General features: G+C 37.6%; 1 protein-coding gene across 6 annotated transcripts in view; it reads left to right on the top strand.

Annotated features, from left to right (window-relative positions):
- The window catches only part of TTC8 (tetratricopeptide repeat domain 8), a 67,452-nt gene extending 47,483 nt beyond the window's left edge, over positions 1 to 19,969 (top strand). For 5 of the 6 annotated variants that reach the window (XM_034768609.1, XM_034768607.1, XM_034768608.1 and 2 more), the window contains 8 exons: positions 2,028 to 2,113; positions 4,213 to 4,300; positions 8,369 to 8,479; positions 10,758 to 10,897; positions 13,190 to 13,364; positions 14,502 to 14,624; positions 17,891 to 17,974; positions 19,355 to 19,969. In XM_034768609.1, coding sequence (XP_034624500.1) covers positions 2,028 to 2,113; positions 4,213 to 4,300; positions 8,369 to 8,479; positions 10,758 to 10,897; positions 13,190 to 13,364; positions 14,502 to 14,624; positions 17,891 to 17,974; positions 19,355 to 19,471 — 924 coding nt within the window. In that variant the 3' untranslated portion in view covers positions 19,472 to 19,969. The remainder of the gene's footprint in view (positions 1 to 2,027; positions 2,114 to 4,212; positions 4,301 to 8,368; positions 8,480 to 10,757; positions 10,898 to 13,189; positions 13,365 to 14,501; positions 14,625 to 17,890; positions 17,975 to 19,354) is intronic. The other variant, XM_034768610.1, reaches the window with a different exon arrangement.
- The last annotated feature ends 469 nt before the right edge of the window (positions 19,970 to 20,438 follow it).

The raw sequence follows: 20,438 nt of genomic DNA, 5'->3' as shown, positions 1-20,438 counted from the left end.
GGACAATTTAAAAGCCTTGCTCAGAAATTGTTCATCTTCTGCTGAGCTCATTTCAACCAAAGAATGGAATACCAGAGTCTGACATGCTTGAAAGTTTAGTGATGCTCTCGTTACAATTTTTCTTAAGGAACAGCAGCAAACATACTGTATACTGGTTAATAATCCCAGCCCATAGTATTGCCTTGGTAAGTGCCAACCCCCAGCAAAGCACACTCCGTGGGTGGAGGAAAGCACACTATGTTCTGTTTTTATAACTGCATTTTTAAAAATTTAAGGCAAAGAACATTAACATCCACTGTAGTTGCTATGCTTGTCACCAAAATACACTCAGGACGTTTCTCTTCACATGCATTGATTGCATTTTGGCCTTTTCTCATTGTAATACCTATTTCAAATACATTGTGAGCAGGCATGTAATTTGACATCTTATGTACCCCAATAAACAAATACAAATTAAGGGAGGTTTTAAATCTGTGCTTCCCCCTCTCCCCTTCCCCCCCCCCCCGTTAGTGGCTTCAGTTAGTGAATTTCAAGTTTTTTTGAACAACTAGATCCATGCATAGCACCACTGAGACTAAAGATTTCAGGATTTGATGGGTAGGATTTGATCAATATGTTTCCTTAGTTTTCTGGAGGATTACACAAAGAAAGTCTCTCTTTCTCAGAATTGAATATGCTGGAACAGGTCCTCAACTTGAGTGAAGCATTGTAGCTTTGTTCAAGTCAATGCAGCTATGACAATTTTACACCAGCTGAAGATCTGGCCTGCTGTCTTTAAAGCAGTCCTAATTGTGCTAGCTGCAGGAGCAAGCAACTGGGAATCAAAACCCAGAAACACTTGCCACTTGGTCAACTTCATATTGGCATTTCAGATATACAGCTATCAGTTGTTTCTGTATTGCATACACAAGAACTTTACTAGTTTACTGTAAAAATACAACAAAACAAAAACCACACACATACAAAACAAAACACATACCTAAGAAACAGTTCTCTACCAGCCCTTGGTTTAGCTACTGTAATAGGAGTCTTCCATTTCTGATTTCTGTGGTTCTATGAAATAGTTATGAAGAAATCAAGTCAATTCTGAGCTTCATGGCCACGTATGTCTATTTTCATAATATTTTGTTTAAAAGCTTTTTAGACTATTTCTGGTGAAACTGCTATAATGGAAGTGTAGCTTTTACTCTGACATCTTATGTTATGATGGAAAATGGAATTTCAAACAATTCTGCAGCTTGTATGCTTTATAGCCTTTCAGTACAGTATAGACTATGATTCTTTCAGCACAATATGCCATGACCTGAAATCAGAAATTAATAAATAAAAAAAAAAGAAACTAGAGTGTCTTTCTGATTTTTAATCTGTGGAAATATGACCCTTGTAATGGTCCCTGTTCAAGCAAAGTGTGTTGAATAGCATACCTACCTTTCAAACATCGCTGATTGTGGAGGATTAGGAGGGAGAAAAGCCTTCCTATTTTTTTCCCCATACTCATTTGAAAGTGCACTGTACTCAAGTGATCCAGGTGGAAAAGGTCTGATATCACCAAAACCAAGATAATTTGTACACTATCTCAAGCAGAACTACTTCGGCACTTAAAAAAAAAAAAAAAAAAAAAAAAGTTTAAGAAAAAGTCGCTTTTAGTAAATTTCCCCCATGGATGATGGGAAAACGTGAAAAATGTGTATGCTTAGACTTATGGATACCTTACATAGTCTCTACAATCTCATTAAATGTGTTCCCTAGTTCCTCTTTTGCATTATGTATAACTGTTAAAAAGCATGTATGATTACATCCTGCTGTAATCCTTTCAAACATTTTATGATTCAATCTTCATAGAAATAAAGTAATAATCCTTCCGTAGTCTATATGTAAAAAACAATGTCTGTATGTACCAAAGCATCTTATTCAATATTTTTACATTTTGCTGTTCTTTACAGCTTGTATTTTTCTTCAGTATTTTTTGTTGAAACCTGGAAATGCCAGTTTTAAGGTGTGGGTGTGTGTCTGTGTATTTTTTAAAGGCTTTAGATTTGGCAGCACTTGCCACAGAGCATGCACAGTACAAGGACTGGTGGTGGAAAGTCCAAATTGGGAAATGCTACTATAGGTAAGCCATTTTTCTATTCTTTAGTGATTGATTGTGATCTGAGGAACATGAACTTTAGTTTCTTATAATTGTACAGTATTTCCTAAGCTTCAAGGTCGAATTATATAGTACTAAGAGGTGTTCGTATAGTAAAGTAGTTAAGGGATGGCAATATAATAAAATTAGAGCTGGTCAAAGTTGGAATTAGTTTTACAGGAAATTCCAAACATTGTTCCATTTTGAAACAAAAAAATTGAAATTTCCTAGAAGGAAAAAAAAAAATCATTTTGAAATAATCAAAGCATTTCATTTAGAATATTTTGAAACAAAATTGATCCTGGGCACACCCAATGGAGTCATGTGAAGCTGGGAGCCTAGAAGCCCTGAGAGACACGGCTGAGCCAGGAGCATTGGAGCTTGGACTCCCAGGGTTCCTGCTGCAGAGATGGAAGCAGGCCCTGCTGTAGCTGAGGCACTTCCAGGCTCCTGGTTCCATGGCAGGGAATCTGTGAACCCCTGGGCGCCTGGCTTTGACATAGCCCATATGGTGCAGCTCCCATGGAGCCATCAAACCTGGAAGCCATGTTGTTCCCAGCAGCCCACCAAGTGAGCTGGCCTGAAGCCTGCATTGCAGGCAGGGTTCCATCCAGAACACTGCCTACGTATCACCAGAAATTCAGTGGATCCAGTCCATTTCTGGAAAGTGTAGACAAATTGGCATTTTCTGGTGAAGCAGGGTTTGAGCTTTACTCGTAATTTAGATAAAATGGTCTCATCTTTCAAATGAGGAGGCTTACTAGTACGGTATATATTTAATTAATAAGGAAGACTACAGTTTGGGAATATTAATGAAAAAATGAGCAGACCCTGTCCCACAATCTGAGATAATGTCGAGGCTCCAATATTTTGAGCACTGGAGCTTCCTCCTTGTGTTTGACACAATTATATGCAGGGTTGATAACAGCTATTATTAAGGTTGCTCAAAACTTCCTAGTATAAGACCCTGTTTCCGGTCGCTTATAATTTTGCCAAATTTTAAACATGTTCTCCTTCCACAGAAGTGGGCTGACTTAATCACATCTGTTGGCTGCAGAACTTTTCCGAGGAAGTTCCAAAATTATATTTCAAATTTCTAACCACCAGTTTGTCAGAAGTTTGACTGCCAATTGTTGAGTCAGATTGAGTGTGCCACAAACATTAATGGATTTATTTTCACTGCACATTGTGAGATGAAGGATACTGTCCCCATTTTACAGATGGGAACTGAAACACAGAATAAAATCAAAAGGATCCACAAATTTTGGGTGCCCAGTTTGAGACACCTAGGACCTGAGATTTCATTATACAGTACTTTATATGTTCAGAGCTCATCACCTGTTGACTTAGAATCATAGAATATCAGAGTTGGAAGGGACCTCAAGAGGTCATCTAGTCCAACCCCCTGCTCAAAGCAGGACCCCCTGCTCAAAGCAGGGACTTCTGTTGCAGTTGTGAGTGCTCACCATTTCTCCAGTGAGGCTGCAGGCAGGTGCCCAGAAAGTCAGGAATACATAGTGACTACCTCTGAAAAGATTGGTTTAAGTGACTTGCCTAGTATTATATAGGGATTCTGTGGCAGAGAGAGGGATAGAACCCATTTCCCCAGGCAGCATTTGACTGCCTTAATGATGAGACCATTCTTTCTCTTCCTGCTGTCCCCAGCTCATTCACTACACACATTCCAACTTCTGGAATAAATGATGCTGGGGTCCTAAAGACAGGTTCCTTTCAATACACGACCCTGATTTACTCCCAGGGCAGATCCATCCTGCATACTGAATGAGGCAGGAGTGTTGTGGAAAAAAATAGTATGTGATCAAAAGACTGTCAGTGCAAATGCACAAGGGCGCTGAATTAAGGTTACAAAGGCAATTCTGGCATTTTCTAACTTTTGAACCTGGAATTTTCTTTTAGCAGGTGCATACGCGTGCATGATTTTTTACACCCCCCACCCACCCCCATGTTACTTTTGGCACTTTAATGAGTTATTTTTAATTTGTTTTTAGTGGATAGTGCTTTGTTTGAACAAGTTATATTATTGCTGAATAAAGAACTTTCTGTACGTATCTATTATCTCTTAGGTTAGGATTGTACCGTGAAGCAGAAAAACAATTTAAATCAGCTCTCAAGCAGCAGGACATGGTAGATACAGTATTGTATTTAGCAAAAGTAAGTAGATATTCTCAAATCAAATCAAATCTGCCTGCTTTAGAATAACTTGAAATTCTCATCTATACATGAAAATCCAGAGGGCAGCCGAGCTGGGACTTTCCAACTTGATACATTTTTCAGATTGTGTAGCTTTTCAAATCCATTTAAAAATGTATTAAAATACACCAATCTTTTCAGAATGCAATTAACTTAAACAGCAGAACTGACACAAATAGAACAAGTTATTTTTCAGACTTCCATTGTATAAAATTTTAAAGTTTTGTGAGAATAAGGTTTTATTTTAAAGGATTATTGATGAGCTTTTTTTGGCTGTATGTTTTTCCCCACAACTTGTCTCATTCCAGTTCTTTAATATCAAAATAGTGATGAATGGTGTGGGAAGTACAAAAGTAAGTACTGAAAACAGAAGACTCGCTAGATTGTTATTGCCTCAGGCTCAAGCATTCATGTACTTCAGACTATGACCTCTACATGGATTCGATAATTTGTGATTAGCAGAACTCTTTACAAAAGCAAGAGCATAGTTTAAGTACTGGATTTCTTTGTGGTGTCTGCAAGTCTCGAAGACACCATCTTCTGCTGCTTTATGTTCTCTCTGCCAACAAACCCCAATCAAAACTATACAGATGAGGAATGATCAGAGTTGCTGTATTTAATGTGTAGCTATCTGATTTCTTAGGAGACCAATGAAATAAACCAATAAGGATGACTAGATGGATCTAAAAACTGTTTTTTCAACTGACATCAAAATAAGAGGAATTTATTGGTAGCAGTCAGAAAGACCTTAAAATTGACAAAGTTGTATCATAAAGATATACAAAAACACTTGAAGAACCATCATCACCACTCAAACACCAACATTGTTGTTTATGGTAGTGCACATGATGTTCTAGACATTCTTCCAGACATTCAAGGAGAGACAGGCCTGCTCCAGGAAACTTGCAGTTTAAGGGCTTGTCCACACAGTTTGTGGGCAGAAAGAGTGTGTCAAAGCACACTACAGAACTTTTAGTACGTGGTAGCAGGGTCCACATGGCCAGGTGGCATGCAACAGCTTTATACCCTGGTTTGCTTTGCACTAACTGACCATATAAACAAGCCCTCAAGGTATCTTTTATCTAGGAGCTTGAATAATAATAGCAATGAAGCCATGACTGCATGGGCTTTGCAAGCCTATTCTAATGACTAGCACCTGCTGCCACCGCTTCACTACCATTGTTATTTGAGATAGGTAGATTGAAGCTACTCGACTACGTCTACATGTGCTGCAGTTATTCACTTGATTGCACTAAAGATGTTACGTAAGGCAGTATTTCCGCAGACTTTGGAAAGCTGACACCACCCCCAAGAGAAGGAAACCTATTTCCCCTCCTGCTTTTTCAATACAGCTATGAAAGGCATCCCTAAAATAAGTGATTACTCAGAGCACATGCATTGTTTTTTATAGTATGATGCTTCTGCTGTGCTTTGAGTAGTGAATTAGCATCTGGGTTAGCAGCAGTTCATATCAGAGAGGTATTGTTTCAGGCTCTCTGCAAAATCAGGCAGACATCAGTATCAGCTACATCCTAGTCACATTTTAATCTCCATAACAAGTAGAGATTTAATTTAAAAAAAAAAGTGAAAGTTGAGATTTGTGGAAAAACTAACAGTTTTTTGCACATCAATCTGGCTAATCCTAAGACCTTCCTCCTCCACGCTTTGAGAAACATTGGTTTAAGGCCAGAAGATGGGGAAGGGGAATAAGAAATAGGGAATTGTTTTGTACAAGTCAAGAACTCCAAGGAGTCAAATTATTTCACGACAGCAGAGCTGGAAATGGGACTTTTACACCAGAGAACTAGGAGGTTCCCAGCTCTCCAGAAGGGGTAACATTCAGCACTTGCTGTTAGCTCCAGAAGGATACAACATGTCAGACTTTCATAGCATTCTGATCATTTGAAAAGCTGTTTTTAAGAGGTTTTAAAAATTAATTTTTATGCCCTTCAGGCTTGTGCAGTTTTACTTATAGTATAAGGAAAGCTGAGTTTTACAGTGGATGGATACAAAATAATCAATAACTATTTTAAAGACTCTCAGAAACAGTTCTAAAATGGTGTGTAAGTTATGGGGTACATGCAGGTGTGGTTTGTGTAAAGGGTTAATTCCACTTATTTAGGATGACTTGCATAAGTCATTCGTGTTTGCCACATTGAGTAATATGATCATCTCAAACACTTGCTAATTAAAAAGCTATACCCACTATCGTGTATTCTCTTATCTATATATTCTCTGCTGAAGCTCTTTAAAGAGAGATTTGATTGTAGAAAGCAGTTGATGAGAAATAGTAAAATAAATTCAAATGTTAATTAAAGAAAGGAAAATGAGCATGACAGATACAATGGAGACATTTCTTTCAAGTTTAAGGCTTAATGCAGATATTAAATCCATCTGAAGCTGCTCTACAGATTATAAACTGAAATGTATAGTGAATGTTCTGAAGGCTGCTTTAGATACAACACACGTGTGACATCCACAGATGGAATGTGCTAGGAATAGATTGTTGATGTCCCATTGCTTAAAATGTCTGCTTAATTGATACTGTCACTTGTGCAGTCAGGGTCTAGCAAGCAGAAGAAAGAAAAAAGAAAAAAAGAAAAAGCAGCAGCTAGCCTCAATCTTCTTTATTCCTTCTCCCCAGGAAGGATTTTTTTTTTCTTAATGTAGGAGATACTAGCAAATATCAGGCAAATTTTTTCCACTGATCCTACTATTCTAATTCTAATTTTACCATGATCAGTTTGAAACTGCAGTCCCTTACTTGAGAAATACTTGCTGTCAATTAGATCATTAAAATTACCCCATTGTCACTTTTCAAAGAATGCCGCTGTGTGTGCATGCCAAGCACCATATATCTGTTTATAGATTAATTAAAGATTTGACCATAATAACTTGATCATTTGCATTCAGAATTCCCTGCATGGATCTCAAAAGCAGAAGAGCTGTATTGTGCTACTAGCTGTGATGGTTTCTTTAATTTGTAATGTTGATGCTTTACTCCTTTGGGTCACTTATTATATTAAACAACACCAATGGCAGCTATTTGTCCATTGTTCATATATTACAATCAAACGTTATTTACTATGTTATTCCACTAGCACAAGCACTTTAAATGTGTCTTGCTTTACTCTGAAGTATATATAGCTGAAACACTTTTCTACTGACATATGAGTAATCAGCTTGGGGAATTGAATGACATGAGTGATTCATGTAGAATATGGCTTTTTTCCTTCTCTGTAACAGATTCAGATGTGCTTCATTCCAGTAGTCTCAGAAAGTTATACTATCGGAGTGCTGCTTAAATGGTCTTTGTGAAATCAGTTGATGGTCTCTTTCCAGTTATACTGTAGTTCTTACAGGACAGGTCTCCACATCACTATTAGCACCATACTGGTATTACCAACACAAAAACTAAAGATTGACAGGCCACGCAGACTGAACTACCCTTTTGCCTATAAGGGATCGTCTTGTCTAAATATGACTGGAGACATTTTGGCAGAGCAATATGAGGAAGCTTGCAAATGTCACTGTCCACTTTGTCATTTGGCCAGAGTAGAAGACTTTCCATGAATTCTAAAATACACTTTCTTCATTCAAATTCCTCTTAAGCCTCACTTCTTCCATAAGGCTCAAAATGTGACCATCATCATTTTTTAGATTAATATGTTTAAAATATTTAAGGTGACATCATCTTAATCTCCCAGTGCACACTGACTTTTTGTTGTTGTTAGTTTTGTGAATTATAGGTCCAGGGACCTATGTTATAAGTAATAAATATAGAGACAGGAAATGTCTTGCTGTGGTTCTTGTACAGTTCCAGGCATGTTTTTAGCACTTAAATAATTAAGACTGTCACATTTTTAGCATCAAAAGAAGATTTTCCCCATTGATGCTCATATGACTATTTGAGATAATGGCTTCTGCATCAAAAGAAGATTCTCTTGCTGCTAGCTCTTCTTTTGTCAAACAGCTGTCTGAGCATGAATATCAATATTTGACATTTATATACACTTTTTCTTTGCTCAGGTGTATTTTCGGTTGGATCAGCCTTTGACAGCTTTACATCTTTTCAAGCAAGGATTAGATAGATTTCCTGGAGAAGTGACCCTTCTTTGTGGGATTGCTAGAATCTATGAGGTATGCATGTACTACACTACCCCTAGTGCAAAGAAGGTTATTTTCTTATGCAGGAAAAAGGATCAGAAGTTCAATATGCTTGTAAGGTCATCAAAAATTCACATTATTTTTCAGCATTACTAATGTAAAACAGGTAATGTTACAGAAAGTCTACCAAAATAAAGACAGTCTTGCAGGCTTATTTGTTCAGTTGGTTAACTATACCAAACAGACCATGCTTTTCCTTGTTCAAACACAAACAAATCCACATTAAATCAAGTGTTGCATTTCCAGATTGTCCATTTAGTACTATGATTGGCTTATACATTTTTCATTGATCTAAAAGAGAAGAAAAATGCTGGTGTCTCAAACGGCCTGTTAGTAGATTTAAACAGCAGGATAGTCTACAGATCAGTGCTGCCTTCCTTAGTACTATTAAGTCATTGTGAATTAGTAAAGTTGAAATGTGTCATAGCTTAGGTGGTATTTGTTTTAAATGTAACTACCGTATATACTCGTTCATAAGCCAAATATTTTTGGTAAAAAAGTGATGCATCAAAGAGTGGGGGTTGGCTTATAAATGGGTCTACACCAAAATTTGATGATATTAAACTCTATGGGAATCATTGAATTGAGTATCTAATATATAATTGTCGTTTTGTTTACTTGGAGCGTCTGCAAGCATGGAGCCCCTCGGATCCCTGTGGCCGCGGTTTGCCGTTCCCAGCCAATGGGGGTCCGTGCCTGTGAGTGCTCCAGGTAAACAAAACGTCCAGGCCCACTAGTGGCTTACCCTAACGGGCCAGGAGCCAAAGTTTGCTAACCCCCGAAATATAGGATTGGCTTATGAAAGGATCATACAGTTTTTGCTATTTTTACCTAACCATCTTGGGGGAGTCGGCTTATAAACGAACGGGCTAATGAATGAGTATATACGGTACTAATATTTTAAAATAGAACAGTGATTTCATTGTAGGCTGATAATCAGAGGTAGTTGCTTTTATTTTGCGTTAAAGAAAATGCTGCCATTAAAAACAGAAGTATTGAGTTTTATATTGTTGTAGTTTGCCTTGTACACTGAAATGGCAATAAATCTATTTCAAAGTATAAAGAAGAAGCCATCCATTTTTGTCTAATACCCATTTTCAAGGTAAATGTTTTTGGGGTTTTTTTTTTATAAAGAAAAATCTGCAATCCTTTTTCTGGTCATCCTATCTGAATCTTTAAATGCAGCTAAGAAAGCGGTGTTTAAATAATGTGGCATATTATTTTGTAGACTATCCTTAACATTATGCAACCTTTTTATGAATTTTTGTACTGCAGACTGTATTAGATATTTCTCTGCACCATTGTTATAGAAAGATGTTTGTTTCTGTACTGATGGGCCTTGGTGTGTCACATAACTACAGATTTATAACTTAATTAAAGATTTGTACCATCGCATACAACCATTCAGCTCTCTTTGTACATGCCTGGAGGGACATATGTACCAAACACCTTCATTGTCACTTTCTCCTTAGGCATTAGAAAAAGAGAAGGTCTGCCACTTTCCATCTGCTCCAGGTTTTTAAATGATCATACTATTATTAAAATTTAGTATGTTTCCTTGTTTGAGAAATGTAAATTTGCATAAGTTAATTTGCTACAGTTTTATTGTGTGATAGAACAGGTTTTAATTTGACTGTTTTCAGTCAAATTGCTCAGGATGATAGTTTGAAACACTGTAGGATGTTTTATGAGCACTAGGGTAGAGGAACAAACTGCTCTCTAAACAAATAAAAAAAACACTTTTTGAATGACCTCTACATTTTGTACATTCGCGCATCTTCCACAAGAGGCGGTTTCTCTGGTGACAGTAACCCCTCAAAGTACCTGGGACATAGGTCTAGTTGTTACAAGGAGCAAAAAAGTCTATCCTACTTCTCCATCCAAATACCATACATCCAGGTGTATTTTTAGACACAATATGATCATTTTAATTGGCACTTCCTACTGGAAACAAACTTACAAAATTATTCCATGATTCCAGTTTTCAGAGACTCATTGTAATACTTGGTGCTCATTTAATTTAGCATACTAGCTCAAGCAAAAGCCAACGCATGTCAGTCTGCCTTCACTGAAAAGCACGCTCCCAGCTGCAGTGTAGGCATACCCTTAGGTTGCCAGCTCCTTCTCCAGGCCCTGTAAAGCACTGTGTAAGTTTATGGCACTTTATAAGAGCTTAATAAAATGATATAAAGCAAGATTACTACAGTTTGCAAAATATTTGTTCATTTGTTTTTGTATTTTTGATGTGCAGGAAATGAATAACATCTCCTTAGCTGCAGAATACTACAGAGAAGTCTTAAAACAAGATAACACTCATGTGGAAGCCATTGCATGCATTGGCAGTAACCACTTTTATTCAGACCAACCTGAGATAGCTTTGCGGTTTTACAGGTGTGTGCGCAAGTAAAGATTAATATTGAAGAGAAATATTTTTGTAACATTGATAGTGCCAAAGAAAATGCAAGGGTGTAGGAATCAAAGGTGTCTAAGCAAATGGAGAAATATTGCCTACTGTATCACCAACATACCTACTCTAATATCTTCTATACCTAGAATATGGTAATTACACTTAAGCACTTAATACAGGATGATTGTTAAAATAAAAGTGCATCAAAATGGTTGAGTACCTGATTAATGAATGAAGAGGGGACTCAAAAGGACCTGATTTTCAACTTCATTTTGCAGGAGGGACACACCACCTTGAAGGATTAAGCATAGGCAGCGAGTTATATGGGCCCCATGTTCCACCAATATTTAGGAACATGGGCCTGACTCCATCAATGTTTGGGCTTACTGCGCTTTGGGAGGGGCCTGCTCTTCAGGGGGATGCGAGGTCCAGGGTGGCCTGGGGGATTAGCAGGGGCCTGGCACCAGCAGCACTGAGACACTCCACCGACTCCCAGCATCGCTCGGGGGAGGAAGCCGGAAAGAGGTGGGGTGAGGGCTTGGGTGAAAGGGGGAAGAGCAGGGACATGGGCGGGCTGGGGCCAGGTCGCTCGCTACTGCTGGCGCCAGACCCCCTGCTAATTCCCCAGGCTGCCCTAGACCCCGCATCCCCCTGAAGCCTGGCCCCCTGCCCCCCAAGCATTAAAACTGATAAGTTGAATGTCTTGTAGGGAACCTTGGGATATATGGCAAAGACACTCATACTGAGGGCAAAGCAAAGCCTTGTTTTAATAACAGCCAATTAGTAAGGACAGAAAAGCCGCAAACCACACAAACAGGTGGAGTAATACAGTATTGGGGATATCTTTGGTGTCATTCCCTGCATATGCTTATATACTTACACCCTTCCTTGGGGACCTAGCAGTGAGAGACAAAGGACCAGCCCTGCCTCCAGCATGCCAAATAATTCTGATGGTCCCAAATCTTCAGTGCCCAAAGATTGGTGGTAGATAATGAAGAGCTGAACGGTCAATGATGGAACGCCAACCCCCATTACAAAGTGGCTTGTCCTATTATAGGGCCTGGGCACTATCACAATCATTCTGATGCTTAGCCTTCCATGTCCAAATCTAACTTTGTCACCCTCATAATATTGGGGTGCAGTTATCCTATAGGTTAACATATTAATGTCATTTAACTCATTATCACATAGTCACCTATTGCTCAAGCAAGTTTGTAGTTAGACATCTGCCAATGATTCTGTCCTAAAATATCCAAGCCCAGTACCGGTTCAGTGTTCCTGTAGTTGCCTAGTACTGTTATGTACCAACTCCCTCTATTGAGCAAGCTGTTCCCAGTTTCCCAAAATCTAGGGTAACTGTTGGGCCATTTTATCTATGCTATATCACAGGCCTACCATACTTCTGCTAACTTGCTTAAACCGAAGTCTTACATGGTACAGGCCTGTAGATTCCTTGTGTTACTTCTGAGTAAAATAAAAGGCTAAGCTAGCTCTATGGACTACAGCATCTATGCTAGTTCTATGCCACCTGAAGATCTCCCTTCATTATGGTGATCCTCCTGGCATTGGCTATGCTGGCTTTAGGTCCAGAATTTGCCTGTGCTCCCATTCAAAGCAGCTACATTCATTCTAAGATCTGATCTTACGTGTACTTTTCTCTCTAAATCTTATAAAAGAGAGTTCTAATTTAATAAAACACACTTTTCAAATTTTTGTTGAAAGTTAATGTGCAGCATCTAATATGCCTACTATGTAAATCGGATTAAAGGTTAGATAATTTCTGATTTCACTTTTGCTGAAAGCCCAGGGTTGGGCCAAAATAACTTAAGTATAAAGAGTGATTATAAAAAGTGATAGCAACAAGTTACAACTTTAAGGTTGGGCGATGAAGGATATATCCAACTCTGAGTTACACTAAAAGCAAATGTAGTGGCACATCTGACAAGCCAAAGTGTGAGAGTTTCGATTTACACACACAGCATTTTGCATAGACTATTTCTATGTGTAGAATCAGTGCTGTGTCCATTGGTGTTTGAAAGGCTAAGCCAGAGACAAACAGGATGGTCATTGCCCACGATTAACTGCGGTTTTTACTTTTTAAAATTCACATTTGCTTTGAACTCAATTTATTTTACTTCTTTCAGCTCATATTATTGTTATGTAATGTACTTAGGCATGCCTAATCCTGTTGGGATGGAGGGAAGATTTCCCATTTAGAAAGAAATTCATACTTGCAATACATCTAAAACTGTTACATTATTTTTCTCTTGAATTAGGCGTCTCCTGCAGATGGGTGTTTATAACTGCCAGCTATTTAACAATCTGGGCCTCTGTTGCTTCTTTGCCCAGCAGTATGATATGACACTGACCTCCCTTGAACGTGCACTTTCTTTGGCTGAAAATGAGGAGGAAGCAGCAGATGTTTGGTACAACTTGGGGCATGTGGCTGTGGTATGAAAAAATTAAAGTTTTTCTGAATAAATATGAGTTTACTGAATGAAAAAAACAATAATGCTGAAGGAAAAGGACTTGGTATGATAGACCCAAAGGCCTGTTGTGAAAAAATGTACAGTATGGAAGTCTGATAGTAGAGAATAAAGCACAGCACATATTTAGTTGGAAGCACAGCACATATTTAGTTGGGGTGAGGGTTTACTAACAGTTCAGAACAGGAAGAAACCCCAGGAGAGGAATACCTTTCATTCTTCCAGTTTGGCATGTTGTCACATCTTGCTGAAAGACTCTCCGACAGAACCCTGGTGGAACTTGCTCTGTTGCAAACCTATTAGACTAAGATACCAGATTCAAAAGTAGTTTCTCCGACAGCTGCTTCCCCTTAGACAGGAAGTGCTGGGTTGCTACATGCTATTGGATAACAATTTTTATGGCAATCGAATTAGAGTATTAGAATAGAATTAGACCCTAGAGTAGCACGTGTTGTGGCTGAGAAGGTGCATCTGTTACAGCTTGTTTTTTAAAACAGAAATACAAGTGGTAATTGTCCCGTAAAGATATTCAAGTTATCTAATATAATCCTTTCATATGGAGGAGAATATCACATTAATGCATAACCTAGTTTGTATTTCTCTTTAACTACCTGCCTGGAAGTAGACTTCTGTACACCATTTAGATTTCAACAGTATTCTACCTTAGGTCAATGGGATTGCTTCCATTGACTTTACTGGAATTAGGATAAGACCCTTAATGCATACATTTTGACACCCTCAGAAGTTTAAAAGCTATGATGCATGTATTTCTTAGTGTTTGGCAGTTTCAAGGTGACCTTGCATTGTATCAGTTTAAATCATATAATTGAAACATTAGCAAATGTTTCAGACCAGAGATATTGATATTTGTACTAGAATAAGAAGCCCCCATATGAGGAGAGGGGGGCAAAAGGCAATTGAGAAAAACTGGAATTGTGTGTAGGGTTTCTGTCAGTGTGTTTTTATTTAAAGTAACAATTTTTATTTTACAATAGTACATCCAAATGAAAAAACATTCCTTTAAAACAAAAAGGACAACTAAGCAACCTGAAATTTACTGTCAAACTTTTTGATGAGTGAAAAACTCTGTTGATATTTTTAGGGAATAGGTGACCTGAACTTGGCTTACCAGTGTTTCAAGCTGACCCTAGCCAATAATAATGACCATGCAGAAGCTTATAACAACTTGGCTGTGCTGGAGATACGAAGGGGTCATGTTGAGCAGGTTGGTGCTAAACTCTAAAGCTATGTGAGATGCTTGCTTTGAACCTCCTGTGGTTAGCATCTTGATTTCAAGGAAATTTCAGTTGAGTGAGAAACCAGCCAAATGGCTTGCTTGTCAGCAAAGTTTAACTCAGATGCATGTTTTGAGGTAGCCTCTGGATTTTCATAGCATGCACCACTAGACTCATGTCCTCAAACCCTCGAGTGGCTGGTTGAACACAAGCAATGTTTGCAATGCTTTCACAGCATTTGCTGTTGACAGTTATGGCAAACTAGGATTTTCTGAAGGTAAAATGGTAGCCCAGAAGCAAAAGAGGATAAAAATGCTATTAGAGCAAACAAATTATCCTGTACTCATTGCCTCAATATGCTGAACACCCTGTTGGAATATATTGCTTGACTGAGGTAGGTGGGAAGAAAAAAAAAAAAAAAAAAAAAAGAGTCCATTATCAGGTGCCAAGGGATTTCTTCTACAAAGAGGTGATGAAGAGATTGCCTCATTAAAATTATGTACAGCCAGTAGTATTTATTTATGCATTGTAATCACGAAAGCTACCTTGAGATTTTTCTGAGTTAAGCATTCATATTAGAATGTGACCACTGGCTTAAATAAATAATAATATTCCATGCTAAGGCATTGGAAAATGATATAGAAAAATTACAATAGACAAGAATATGCCACTACCCTGGGCACAAAGGGAACCCTGAACATAACTGGATAGCAGCATTTTTTTTTTCACTTTGTACATAAGTGAGTGTTCATAATAAGGAAAAAAAGGTAGTACACCATATTGGAGCAAGTTTTGTACAGGAACAGAATGCCTTCCTGTAAGGCTTTCTTTGCAATGCACCCTAAGTGTAGCTAAATATAGATGATGTGCATGTTGGAATAATCTGTATATTACAACAATTTGTAACACTTACCCTCCTTTGTCCTATGACTGCAGAGGCATTAACTGCCCTCTTCATCTTGAATGGTCTCGCAACGTATTAACGCCTTATGTTTAATCTGTTCTACCTTGTATTTAGCTGTGACACTGATTACCTTACACAGAGCTCTTCTTCAGGTCTGAGAAACTTGAAAGCTTGTCTCTCTCACCAACAGAAGTTGGTCCAATAAAAAGATACTACCTCACCCACCTTGTCTCTGTTAGAATAAACACATTTTACTACTTTTTCCATGTAAATCACATGAAAATCAAACCTACATTGGTTGGAAAGTCAATCAGAATAGGCCCTCAGTAAGAATTGAATCTTTTCATTTGAACAGCAAAACTGGTTTGGTTGATTTATATATTACATACACACACCAGAAGAATATACAGTACTTATGTAAATCTGTTCCAAAGCAGCAAGTCATTTATAGAGCTAACTTTATACAAGTATCCTAGCAATCACCATGGTAACATTTAACATACCCTCATGCTGATCTTTGCTGTGACAGATGAAGTTCAGTTTTATTTTGTTTCCCATTCAGTCAATATACATAAATTTATATCCCAGATGGAGCCTTAGTCCAATTATACTGAGAGAGGTGGGTACTGCTTATAATTAAGGCTGGATAAGCATTTCCAGCCTAATCCCCTGTTTTCAGTTGCTTGTAACTTTAATTTTCAAATTGGCATTTTTCAATTTAATGCCTATGTATAACATGCAGTACTGTACATCCAGGCCAAACATTTTCCATTAATTTAGTTAATACTTTGTGTAAGAATAACAGTGAAGACTTGCTAACATACATAACCTATGGAAGTTTGCAGCTATTAGATACTTAACTGTTTAATCCCCTGAACTGTACCTAAAGAAAATGAATCCAATAATTGAAAAGAAAAAAGCACAGTATGTGTGCTGACAAAATTTAAATGAATAGCAAAGATAAATTGCTCAAAAATATTCAAGACCTTTATGAAAAATACATTATTTTAAGTATAAAAATGAAAGACTCAAATATAGTAAATTTATCTAGGATGGTAGAATAAATTGACAGTATTTGAGAAACAAGTTATTCCATAATTTGACTGTATTGTAATGCATACTCAAAAGCCCAACTTGGGTGCTAACCCTTAATGTTAATAGCCTTTTTTTCAAAATAGCAGAATACCTATTTTATGGAGATGATCATTAGAGTACATTTTATTTGAAATGTCCACAAAGTTCCTATTAAAAAGTGGAAAATATTCACAAGAAGAACTTACTTTTGTATTGCATTCATAGCATTACTTTTATCTTCCGTATATTAATTCAGTTTATATATAATGTATGTGTACACACGTGTTATTTTTCACTAGTTTAATACTATAGTAACCTGTCACTTAAAAGGATGACTCCTGATGGCTATTGGGCAGCTTGTTCAATATTTAGTGGAATACTTTCAAACCTGACAACCTCAAAAAATCCACACACCCACAAACTTTTCATGCAACTACAGGTTTCTTGGTTTGTTTGTTTTAAAATCATCAGCTCTCCAAAAAAAGTGTGAAAAAACATCAGCTGTTTAGGCTGAGCAAATCAGAATGCTGGATCATTTGAGAGTATGGATGCTTACATGCACCTCTCACCGTCTTTCAGCTCTTCCTGTCGGATCTGTTCTTGTGAGCCTGCAGGGGACAGCGAGTGATGAGAATTCTGCTCTCCAAGCACTGCAGAGAGCAGAACTCTTGTCAATTTCATTCCCTGGCCAGCTCACTGGAACAATGCTTCAGGGAAAATGCAGGGGGAATAGAATAATATCAGATACATGTTCATTTGTATTTCATCCAGCTCAGGATTCTGGAATTTTAGGGGAGCTAATAGCAAAGTAAGTGAAAAGAAAACCATAAAACTCCCAATAAAAACAATACACACTAGGACATCTTAAACCTGAAAAATGTCATTTTCAGGAGATCAGATTTTAGGTTTTCAAGGACACTTAATACTCCAGAGCATTAGGCAGTGTTTTAATAGACAGTAGCTCCAACTCCATTAGAAATTTGGATCAGTTTCTCAAAGTTTCCCCTTTTTTGAGGAATATGTTCTATTTGGTATTTAGTACTAAATTGCCTATTTAAAGCCCCAACTCTGCCTTGTTAATACAGGCGCGATTCCCATTAATTTCACTGCTATTGTAATTATGCCTTTATATAGTGGTGAATATTGCTCATGTGTATTTTAAGACTTATGGGACAATCCAAGATGATGTCGTCCCAGAACAAAACACATTTTCTCCTCATTCTCTCTCAACACCCCCATTCACATGTTTCAATATAGTCTTGTTTTTAATCTATGTAGGCAAGAGCATTACTGCAGACTGCTTCATCTTTAGCACCTCATATGTATGAGCCCCATTTCAATTTTGCAGCACTCTCTGACCAGGTAATGTACTGTTTTCTTCTTCTGTCATCTGAAATCTTAACAAGTTTTGTTTGCATGTAACAAGTTTTCAGACACGTGAATGAAAAAATGCAAAGCGTCCACCCTTTAGATTAAACATGTATGTCTACACTGTAATGCACAGGGATTGGAATTCCAACACCATCAATCAAATTTCCTTTGAGAATAAAAGTGTCTACTTTGAAGACCTTTAGCTATGTAGTAATTCCTTGGATTTGCATAAATTTACTGAATTATAGAATTTTCACTTCATTTGTGGTCTGTATAGTTATTTGATCATTTTGTATATTAAGTAGTAAAATAGCATCCTATTATGATTTCTTAACAGGGAAAAGAATGTTAAAATTGTTTATGCCATAATTTTACAGGATACTGGAATATAATATTTTTCAACTTTAATGCCTTTGACTTTTGCTTTTTATTCACTTCTGTCATAAGAGACACTTCAGTTATTGAACTGGTAATTTATCTTTTGTTCACTTAGTTTGAAAGAAAAATGCAGAAGAGCTATCCTGATCTATATTGAAAATAAGTGTGACGTGTTAGAGTATGTGTAGGACACTAGTTTTAAATCAAGTGCTGTAGATAAGACGAGCTAACTTGAGAAAATTTTCTTAAACTCATGCCCATTATCTATTACAATCTCATTGGTAATAAAAAGAGTAGCGTGTACAGGTCTTGAAATGTTTTGCAAGTACAAATTGCTCTTTGCCTCTGCCTTCACCTTGAAGAAGATTCAGATGCAAGTCTGCTATGTGGGTAGCTCACTAACACGAAAGAGCTATGTGCATACATCAAAGTGAGAATAACCCACTAATTTCTTAAACATACCCTCTCCATTGTAAAGCACAAGATTTAAAGTGTAAAAATGATTTGCCATACTTACTGATGAAGGACTGTATCCTGGTCTCTACATGTGGCCTATTTACATAGGCTGTGCACAGGGAAACTTTACAGGAGTTAGGGCAGACCAGCTTTGTATGCAGCCCGCTAATGTAACCCCTACACCCAACATAATACACTGGTATATAAGTAGTGACAGCCTTTCTAGCCAGGACTCCAGCCCACCTATTCTTAAATCCTCCCTCTGAAGGTCTTTCTGATGAGGTCATCACAGTGCTGTGTTCTATGGTTCACAGGTTACGTAGAGGTCTCCTGCAGTACCTTGTCCTTTTCTATTCAAAGCCCTCACTTGTACTAGAGGTTTTAGGCCTATATCAAACTTATTTGTTCAGTCTTGGGACCAGCTTACTTGGACACTTGTGGAGGAAGTGTCATGGCATCAGAAAGCGTGCTGCTCGGAGTACATGCAATAAATAGTGCACTGTTTGTGACTAGAGTGTTTGTGTATGTGTCTTGCAGGTTGGAGATCTCCAGAGGAGTTATATAGCTGCTCAGAAGTCAAAGGAAGCATTTCCAGGTCATGTTGATACACAACAGCTCATCAAACAGTTAAAACAGCACTTCGCCATGCTTTGATGCCATATTTCTGTCATGTAAAATAGCTCAAATGATTTTACAACAGAGATACTATAAAATATATTTTACAAAATTATAGCAGAGAATTAAATAGGAACAAACCCTCCTTATTAAAAGGCCTGTGTTTGGTTTGGATAGCAGGGAAAGTTTAAAAAATTCTGAACTGACTTGTAACGTACTAGGCAAGACATTTCACTTTTTACATGTGGCTAGAACATGCGTTGTAATTATTTCTGAGTAAAGAATAAGATATTGCAACTCTGATAGCATCAGACAATTCTCCATTTAATATTCAGGAAGCATTTTAAAGGATTTTTTTCCTGACTTTTTGGCAAGTTTTTAATGTTCTTCTTTGATAGTGCAGCATTGAGGCAAAAAGGTTTCATGTCTGTCTTTCAAGCATGGCTTTTGATACTGTACATTCTTACTGATTAGTTTGTGTATTAAGTTCTTATGAGTACAGTTTATGAATAAATTTCTTGTTATATGAAGCAAAAACATTATATATTTTCCTTTATATTCTGTCGATATAAAATAAATTGTTTGATATGTTTCCATTGTTATATTATTACTATTGCTTCCAGTTTTTCTTATACTTATTTTCAAGAAAGAAAGGATTTTGAGAAATCCAGTAGAATTGGCATTAATAGCATAATGTGCATGCTTCTCTCTCACTAAACAGAACAAAGTCCAAGGATTAGGTCCATAGTAATATATTAAGAGGACAGATGCTTGAGTATCAGATTCACAAGGAGGACATAGGTGCCTAATTGCTACTTTAGGGACCTAATCCAACATTTAGGTGCCACTGGCCATCACAAACCTCCTAACCCTGTAGGTGTCCATAGTCCCTAGGCACCTAAGTTTCAACTGTTAAAGTCTCCAAAGCACCAAACAGGTGCACAATAGCCTCAAATCCTGACACCAGCCTGCAGCTCAGCATCTAACTCGCACCCAAATCCTAGTG

Source organism: Trachemys scripta, chromosome 4 (assembly GCF_013100865.1).
Source record: "Trachemys scripta elegans isolate TJP31775 chromosome 4, CAS_Tse_1.0, whole genome shotgun sequence".
NCBI lineage: Eukaryota > Metazoa > Chordata > Testudines > Emydidae > Trachemys > Trachemys scripta.
This window is presented reverse-complemented; position numbering and strand designations above follow the sequence as displayed.